Below are 8,761 nucleotides of genomic sequence, written 5' to 3' on the forward strand. Positions count from 1 at the left end.
ACCTCCCAGGCTCAAGTGATCCTCCCGCCTCAGCCTCCCAAGTAACTGGGACTACAGGTTACCACCATGCTGGATAACTTTTTGGTTTTGTTTTTTTGTAGAGATAGGGTCTCTCTATGTTGCCCAGGCTAGTCTCAAACTCCTGAGCCACAGCCTCCCAGAGTGCTGGGATTACAGGTGTGAGGCACCTTGCCCAGCCTGGGTCTCAACTACTTTTCATGGCCAAGTCCTGCTCCCTTGCCCCACAACCACCCCGAACCCACTTAGGTTCAGTGAATTACAATTGGCAGTATCTTGCTAAAAAAAATTGTTTTAAACCAACTTTCATTGTATTCCCACTGTATGAGTACACACATGGTAGAGAAATAAAGACCGGGCATGGTGGCTTATGTCTGTAATCCCAGCACTTTGGGAGGCTGAGGCGGGCAGATCACCTGAGGTTGGGAGTTCGAGACCAGCCTGACCAACATAGAGAAACCCCGTCTCTACTAATAATACAAAAAAATTAGCCGAGTATGGTGGTGGGGGTCTGTAATCTTAGCTACTCGGGGGGCTGAGGCAGAAGAATCGCTTGAAACCGGGAGGCAGAGGTGGCAGTGAGCCAAGATCACACCATTGCACTCCAGCCTGTGCAACAAGAGTGAAACTCCTTCTCAAAAAAAAAAAAAAAAAAGGAAGAATCTTAAAAAGGGAAAAAGGAAAAGATAAGGATACCTTGCAATCCTTTCTCCCAGACAGAGCCCATTTTCATACTACCTAGTACTTTCCAGCACACCAGTGTGGCCACATTCTATCACCTGCCTCCCCCAGACCCTCCCAGCCTATCCCCACAACTCTGCCCCTGGGTCGCCCCCCCCCCCGCCTTGCATCTGCACTGGCTTCTGTTTCTAGAAGCACCCTCAGGGTCTGTTATTAGCCTTCTGCCTGCACAGGGCCATCTTTGCCTCAAATCCTACTGTTCCTTTGAGGCCCACTTTAGCTTAGTCACTTCCTCCCTGAAGCCTCTAAGTTGTACTCTCCCATCCCCCAAAAACCCTGGAAGGGCCTTTTCTCCTTTTGGTCTATGCAGCAGCAGAGGTATGGTATTTCCTGACCAAATGGCTGCCCTCCTGAAGTATCTTTCTCCCTCTGATGTCTGAGTTTGTCTTATGTCGCCGTTTATCAGTCTAGGCACAATGTCTGGCACGCAGACCAGAACCTGCTTTATGCCAAGGGGGCAGTGAGCTGTTGCAGGACTGCAGAGGGCCAGGCGGAGTCCTGAAGGCAAGGCCAGGTTGGAGGGAAGGTACGCTGAGGGAGCCAGCAGTGCACCGCCAGCAAGCCAGACTCAGGCAGCTGCAGGGACCTGGCAGGCAGGGGGACCTGGGCTTCAGAGAGGTTGGGTCTTCCCCACCCCAGGGCAGCTGTCCTGGAGGCATGCCTCGGTTTCCCCCACCATGTCTTCTCTGCCTGCCATGTGCAGGGCCACCTGGTCAGCTTGTGGAGTCAGGCCAGCTGTGGGCCTTATCTGTTGTGTTGAAGAACTGGCTGGGGTCCCAGGCAGGATGGGCACTGCTGATGGGAGCCCCAGGTGGCCTCCAACCTCAGGATTTTGCATGGTGTTATCTGGGTTAAAGAAATCAGTTGATGGTACTAAATCTGATGCCCTCAGAGGTGGTCTGGTGTCTGTCCTGAGGAGACTCCTGGGCCTGTGCAAAGAAGCTTCGGCCATTGCTGGGGCACCACCTAGCACCCTGGGAGGGCAGAGGGTGATAAGGGTAGGGGAAGCTGGGGCACAGGGGCTGTGGGCTGGCTCTCAGCTGCAGCCCATTCTCACCTGCCGACATCTCTAGATCCCGCCTCTCCCATTCCTGCTTGTCCTCGGGGCTGGTCATCTGCCACTGATCCTAGACACGAAGAAAGCCGAGAGGACGAGGCAGGAGGGGCCTCTCTGGAGGGGTGCACCTGCAGGCAGTAGTTGGGAATCCAGGGCAGGTTGTGTTCTTTTAGGAGCCTCACTCCCTCGGACACTCCCCGTGGCTTGGTTTCTCCAAACAGCAAGCATGTGTCCCATAATCGATTGGGTACCAAGAGAGTCCAGGGGTGCCTCGACATCACATTGTTCTCAGGCCAGATGGAGCAGGCCTGCATCCTGTTTTCACTGCTAAGAGTGTGCAGTTGGCAAGAATGAGGGTGGAGGTGAGGTGTGCAGACGCTCAGCCAAAACCATCTTCCATCAGCTCCCGTCTCTTTACCTGCCTCCTCGAGTCAGCAAGGCAACTGTCCAGGCAGGCTGCATCTGTGTTGGTGCAGGTGGCATTCTGCCGAGGGGTAAGCCGAGTCCAGGAGCTGTGGGGCCGTGGGCCACATCCCCCCAGAGGGGACTCCCTCCCTTTGCTGTTTGCATAGAGGCACCCTGGCTACAGTGCCTATGGTAAGGTCGGCCCAGGAAACAGAGACTGCAGAGGTCAGAGTGGATGAGCCCCTCTCCCCCGAAGGTGCCCTCTGCTGCCCCAGCACAAGGCTGGGGGACAGTGTGCATTTCTGGATGGCTGACTCCTCCTGTTTCTGGAGGAAGGGAGGACAGCCCTTCATCAGAGGCCAGGCTGGGAGTGCCTGCCGGGGAGTCACAGCTCCAAGTGACTGCGCCTAGAGCCTGGCTCACCCAGCCCCCTTGAAGATGCCTCCCTGGAAATTGTCACTGAAAGCCTAGGGGTGGGCTGAGCCTCTGCCCTGGCCCAATTCGCCTGACAGCAGCATGCAGGTGGAGGGCCTGCCATGCTGCCCTGGGCAGAGTTAGAGAAGCAGTTCTCCCTGTGCTCTTCCTCCAGGCCTGCTATCTGTGCCACAGCCTCCTGACGCTGGCCGGGGTGGTGGTCAGCTGCCAGGACATCACTCCAGACCAGTGGGTGAGTCTCCCAAGGGGTGGGGCTGGGTGGGGTGCCCAGCTCTGTCTTCTCCCCGCAAGCAGCGTGGGGTTGGCTGAGATGGAACTCAGCCAACTGTTAGGAACTGCAGAGAGTGGGAGGCTGAGAAGCCAGCCTGGGGGAGCCAGGGCCTCTTCCTCCCCGTGGTGTCCTACCAGCTGAGCCATTCCCAAGGGACACTGACCCAAGCCCTAGCAGTTGTGCTGGCCCCGTCCTCCTTTTCCTGCTCAACTTCTGAGCAGTCATTCAAATGTGCCCCTTCCTTTCTCTGAATTTGTTCGCCTCCTGCCCCGCTTTGGATGTGCCTGGCCTGGGCTGCACCTGGCCCTCGGCCTCCCTCCACCTCCGCAGGGCGAGCTGCAGCTGCTGTGCATGCAGTTGGACCGCCACATCAGCACGCAGATCCGGGAGAGCCCCCAGGCCATGCACCACACCATGCTCAAGGACCTGGCTACCCAGACCTACATCCGTTGGCAGGAGCTGCTGACCCACTGCCAGCCCCAGGTGGTGTCCCCTCCAGCCCTCAGACCTGGGAGGGGCGGGAAGCGGTCAGGCAGGGCTGGCCAGAGCCAGCAGCGAATCCACCCCCACTGCAGCTGCTGAACTCCTGGCAGGGACATAGATGGAGTGGGCATGTGGGGGAAGGGTGGGAGCACCTTGGGGGGCATTCATCATTCTTATAAAGAATCCAGTGCCAAAGGCCAGGCACGTTGCTCTCACCTGTAATCCCAGCACTTTGGGAGGCCAAGGAGGGCAGATCACAAGGTCAGGAGTTCTAGACCAGCCTGGCCAACATGGTGAAACCCTGTCTACTAAAGATACAAAAAATTAGCTGGGCATGGTGGCATGCACCTGTAATCCCAGCTACTCGGGAGGCTGAGGCAGGAGAATCCCTTGAACCTGGGAGGTGGAGGTTGCAGTGAGCTGAAATCACTCCAACCTGGGCAACAGGGTGAGACTGTCTCAAAAAAAAAAAAAAAAAAAAAAAAAAAAATCCAGTGCCCAGGGTGGGTGTGGAGGGAAGGGGACGCAAAGAAGTGTAGTCCTCAGGAAATGCAAAGAAAAGTTGCCCTGGAGAGGGAAGAGTCTGGACCCAGAGTGCCATTCTGTTATGGGCAGTGCCAGAAAGGGGCCCCAGATGTCCACCTTCTGCCCACCAGGCCTGAGGCTGGCCTCCTACTGTGTTAGGAGGAAGGCTCGCAGGCTGCCATGGTCCTCTCCACTGTACCCCCACACCCCCACCGAGTTTCCTCAGAGCCTCTAGATGTGATATTTACAGCTAGTATTTATTTCTTTTTTGTTGGGGAGACGGAGTCTCACCCTGTCACCAGGCTGGAGTGCGGTGGCGCGACTACAGGCGTGCGTCACCACACACAGCTGATTTTTGTATTTTTAGTAGAGATAGGGTTTTACCATGTTGGCCAGGATGATCTCGATCTCTTGACCTCGTGATCTGCCCACCTCAGCCTCCCAAAGTGCTGGGATTACAGGTGTGAGCCACCGTGCCTGGCCCACAGCATTTCTTGAATGAAGATCTATTTCTATAAGAACCCACACAACCCCCGCAAGCCAGGTGTTGTCAGGAGCCCATTTTACAGATAAGCAGGCTCTGAGAGGCTCAGTGGCATGCCCCTTCATGCAGGCAGCTTGTGTGAATGTCAGAATCAGGGCATAAGCCAGCCTGACTCCCAAGCCTCTGACCTAACCAGCTCCAGCCCCTGTGCTGGTGCCCTCCCTTCTGGCGCTTTCTCTCCAACAAGCAGCTGGGCCAGCTTAGGGTCTCCTCCCTTCCTGAGCCCCCAGCCCTCCGTGGAGGAGCACAGGACTTGGTGAGGACCACCACCCACCCCACCACCAGTGCCCCTCCGCTTCTAACCTGCCTCTCCTCAGACTCCTCTCTCGTCCTTCCCCTATAACCTCTGACTTAGGGCTGACACATTGGCCACGGGCTGTGGTTTGGGTCTCATATTTCACCAAGTCTCTGAGAAAGCTGAGGAGCGAACCTCACCCTCACTCCCCAACGAACTAGATCTCACCAGCCTCTGGTGGGAGTAGTGGGCTTGTCATGAGAAGAGGGAAAAGTGATTCGGAGCCTGGTAGAGGGGCCCTGGCAGACCACTTATACAGTCACATAGCCTGTTGACCGCTGTGTCCCTGCCAGGACTATGAACCCAGCATCCTGCTCACTTGGCACCTGGCATGAGCCTGTGATGAGTGCTGAGTAGACACCGCCAGTCCAGGGAGCTGCAGGGCAGTGGGCAGCACCTGGGCCCAGGCCCTCACAGCCTGCTTCCCTCCTTGCCGCAGGCCCAGTACTGCAACCCCTGGAAAGACATCTGAAGGAGCAGGGTCCGGACAGCCCAGGGCTCCTGGCTCCAGCAGGAAGTGAATAGACTCAAGGAACTGGAGGAAGCGAAGAATCAAGGCCAGAGGAGGCCACATGCTGACCAGCCTGATGAAGCAAGAGCCGGCCACCGCCCCTGACCTGCGCTCCTCTTGGCAAGGGATGGGCCTCTCTGCCTGGCCCACCCCTCAGGCCTCCTTCCTCCTAGCCATCTCCTCTTCCCTAAGGCCTATGTCTCCATAGCTCTGGTTTCCCTGGGCCTCAGTCCTCCCCACCCTCCTTCCTCTCTCTCCCTGTCACTAATGTGAGGTTTCTTTGTGCACATTAAAGTCTTCTTTCAGCATCAGTGGTTTAGAAGACTTCCTTCAGTCCCTGTCCCGAGGGCTTGTGCCAACGTCCAGTCTCCTGATGCCTCTGCCTGTGTCTGCTGGGTTCTCAGCTAGACAGTTACAGCACTGAGGCCCAGGCCCCGCCTGCAGCAGAGGGCTATCTGCAAGTCCCCAGGGAGGGGCATTGCTCCTTGCGGCCCACTTCGGCCCAAGAGCTGTCAGAAACCCAGGAACTGGACGTTTGTTTGGACCCAGTCTGGGACCGCTCCCCATTCCCCGCCCCTGCTGAGGAGGACGCAGGGAGTGAGATGTGGATCAGGGCTGTAATTACACTTAATTCCATTTAGTGCTGAGCTCTGAAATCAACTCCCCAGCCTCAGCAGTGGGGGCGGTTCAGAAGACACTTTGAGATGCTGTTTTTGCTTTTCCTCTGGTCTGCCGCAGATGAGTTCATGGGACCTGATCCCTAATGGGGTGCTGGGTATCTTTGACCTGAACCCCTTGAGAAGTGAGTGATCTCTTTGGACTCCAGGATACCACTGGGTATCTACTTTGCCCAATCCTTCAACCCTGAGAATCCACAGTTAGTCCCTGGCCCCTCCTGACTCTTCCTGGGTGTGGATGGGGTTTTGCAGGGTACACAAGAGGTAGCTAGGCAGTGGCAGAGGATTGCCCTTGCCACTGGACTGTGCCCACTCCTCAACTCAACCCTGGCTGTCTGCCAAAGTGACTTCCCCATGGCAGCTGCGTACAACTCTGCTTTCATACATCCGTCTCTTTGGCTTTCATGTACGGGGATGGGGTGGCCAGGCTAACTAGGAGAGAGACTCCCCTAAAATAAAGGACTTTCAGGCCAAGTAGCTCAATATGCAGAGCCAAAGTGGAGCTCATCACTTCCTGGGCCTGTTTCAGACAAAGCTGCCCCTCTCACTTCGTCCCCAGAATGCTAGGAGCTGGGGGCATCTTATTCAGGGGCACGGGCACATGCAGGGCACAGTGCTGGATACCACACAGGACGCCTTTCTGCCTAGCAGCCTTTGCCAAATGTGAGATGGAAGAAACTCTCGGCCAGGGTGCCTTCGATGCCAGGCGACATGCATGAGAGTTCTGGTTTCTGTTCCTGGCTGTGTCACGTGCCCCCTTGGCCTGGGGAACCACCAAAGCCCCAGCAGCATCAAGTCAGCCTCAGATCCTCCAATGAATGAGTAGAGACTCTGGTGAGCCAGCCTTCTTCACCTGCCCTCAGGGCTGCCTTGGGACCACACCAACACCGCAGGCATGCATTGACAGCTCATCTGTAGCTATTCACTTTTCTCTGGAAACCTGGAAATCACCTTTGAAATTTCCCTTCTTTGTTCTTACTGCCAAGGGCAAAGAGGAAGTAGGGAGGCCAGAGAAGCTAAACCTGGGAGTTTCCAGTTTTTGAAGGTAGCCTACCTGGCTCTGAAAAGGAGCTGAGCTGTCCATCAGCATCGACAACTGGAGCCTTCCTCCCCAGTCCTGGCTGTTGTCCACTGGCCCTCCTCTCCTGCTCCCCAAACATACCCATCCCCAAGAGAGAAATAGATACCCAGGGGAGAGGAGGTGTCGGTGACGACTCAGTTCCTCCAGAGACCTGGCTGTAACCTGAGCACAGGTGTGCACTGCAAGGTCGCCCAAGGGCGCATGCTGTCCTCTGGGGTGTGTAATGGGCCCTCTCTCTGACTAGCTGGGAGCTGACCAGATCTTCTAAAACTAGTCTGGGATCAGTTAAGAGATTCAGCCTCCCCAAGGCCAGATTTCCACAGCGGTGCTGGTAATGTGACCACTTGCTCTCCAGATCTTTGACTTTTCCAAATCCCTAAGCCCTTGGGAAAAGGCTGGGGGATATCCTGATAGGAGCCACTGGAAAATCCGCATCCGGGGCTGTGATGACGGATGTTTTCCTGCTTCCTTTTGGTACTGGTGACAGGGAGGGGCTGGGAAGGGAAAGGAGTCCCAGGTGGGCGGCTTCGATAACTCTCCTTTGAAGGAAGTAGGGAGGGAGAGTCCTTTTCCTATGTCCCCAGTCACCTCGGTCCCCAGGCGCTCAGAAAGACCCTTGAAGGGTAGCTGACCCAAGCTTTCTTACTTCCTCATCTATGAGTTGACGGCAGTCCTGGCTGCCTTGGAAACCCACCAGGCAGTGTTCACCAGAGAACCTACTGTGCACCTCGGGCCTCCCTCCTGCTCCCTAAGGAGAGCTGGCAGGTGAGTAGCTCAAATGAAGGGCACTGTTACCCACAACCAACATCAAGAGATGGGGAAGGGGACTGGCTCTTCAGGAAAGACTCCTAGGTCATCTCTAGGGGCTGGCCTGAGTTGCTGGGGGATCCTTGGAGACTCTTGAGAGGCAGTTAGCACAATTTCTGTCTTTCCTTGATTTGACCACAAGCAGTTGTCAAGACCTGAGTCCTAAAGGGTGGATACCTTCCATAGAATATACCAGGCCCTAGGGAAACTAGCAAGGTACATGTACTTTCCCCCACCCCACTCCACCCCCGTACCTGTATTAGTAATTTTTTTCTTAATTGAAGACCCAGAAATCCTTTTTTTTCTACCAGTTGTACTTTCATTTAGAAGTATGAATCATGAGCAAACAGTCATGCAGGAAACTGTATCCTCTGGCCACCCACCCACAGAAAGGGCCAGTGCTGGAATGGACAGAATACAGCAGAAGGTGCACAAAGGTGGAAAAGGGGAGGGAGCTGGGAGCTTATCTCCAAGAGCATTTGGGAGGAAAGGCTAATGGACTCTGTTAGCTGGAGGCTTCTACATCCCTGGGCCTTCGGAACCCAAATGCCTGCCGCTGCCCTGCCAGTGAAACCAAACCGGTTGCCTTTTCAAACTTTCCACCTTGAAGTCAGAGCCAGGGAGCTCAGGTCTCTCTACCTGGTAACCTTCACACCTAGAGGTGAGGGGATGGGGGAGGAGTATTGAAGGGGAGGAGAAACAGCAGGAAATGGACCACTGTCAGGATAGATGGAGACTTCGTGGAAAGACAGAATTGGCAGTCCCAAGACCTGATTTAAAAATCTGACCTTTCCAGTCTGGGCAACAGAGCGAGACCCTGTCCCATGTGAGATGGCATGCACCCGTAGTCTTGGGAGGCTGAGGTGGGAGAACCACTTGAGCCCAGAAGTTCCAGGTGACATTGTTTATTT

The 8,761-nt window shown here is 55.5% G+C and overlaps 1 protein-coding gene and 1 long non-coding RNA gene across 9 annotated transcripts in view; one reads left to right on the forward strand and one right to left on the reverse strand.

The window, feature by feature from the left end:
• FAM178B (family with sequence similarity 178 member B) overlaps positions 1-5,596 on the forward strand; it is a 76,037-nt gene extending 70,441 nt beyond the window's left edge. For both annotated transcript variants that reach the window (XM_017523928.2, XM_037736945.1), the window contains exons 9-11: positions 2,811-2,888; positions 3,258-3,410; positions 5,214-5,596. In XM_017523928.2, the coding sequence (XP_017379417.2) occupies positions 2,811-2,888; positions 3,258-3,410; positions 5,214-5,246 (264 nt within the window). In that variant the 3' untranslated portion in view covers positions 5,247-5,596. The remainder of the gene's footprint in view (positions 1-2,810; positions 2,889-3,257; positions 3,411-5,213) is intronic.
• LOC119470441 overlaps positions 1-8,761 on the reverse strand; it is a 22,860-nt gene that overhangs the window by 12,056 nt on the left and 2,043 nt on the right. For all 7 annotated transcript variants that reach the window (XR_005199352.1, XR_005199351.1, XR_005199354.1 and 4 more), the window contains exons 2-3: positions 2,235-2,547; positions 1,817-1,886 (exon numbers count right to left, since the gene is read on the reverse strand). This is a non-coding gene — a long non-coding RNA (uncharacterized LOC119470441). The remainder of the gene's footprint in view (positions 1-1,816; positions 1,887-2,234; positions 2,548-8,761) is intronic.

The sequence above is a fragment of the Cebus imitator genome, unplaced genomic scaffold (assembly GCF_001604975.1).
Source record: "Cebus imitator isolate Cc_AM_T3 unplaced genomic scaffold, Cebus_imitator-1.0 Scaffold31, whole genome shotgun sequence".
In the NCBI taxonomy this organism is placed as follows: domain Eukaryota; kingdom Metazoa; phylum Chordata; class Mammalia; order Primates; family Cebidae; genus Cebus; species Cebus imitator.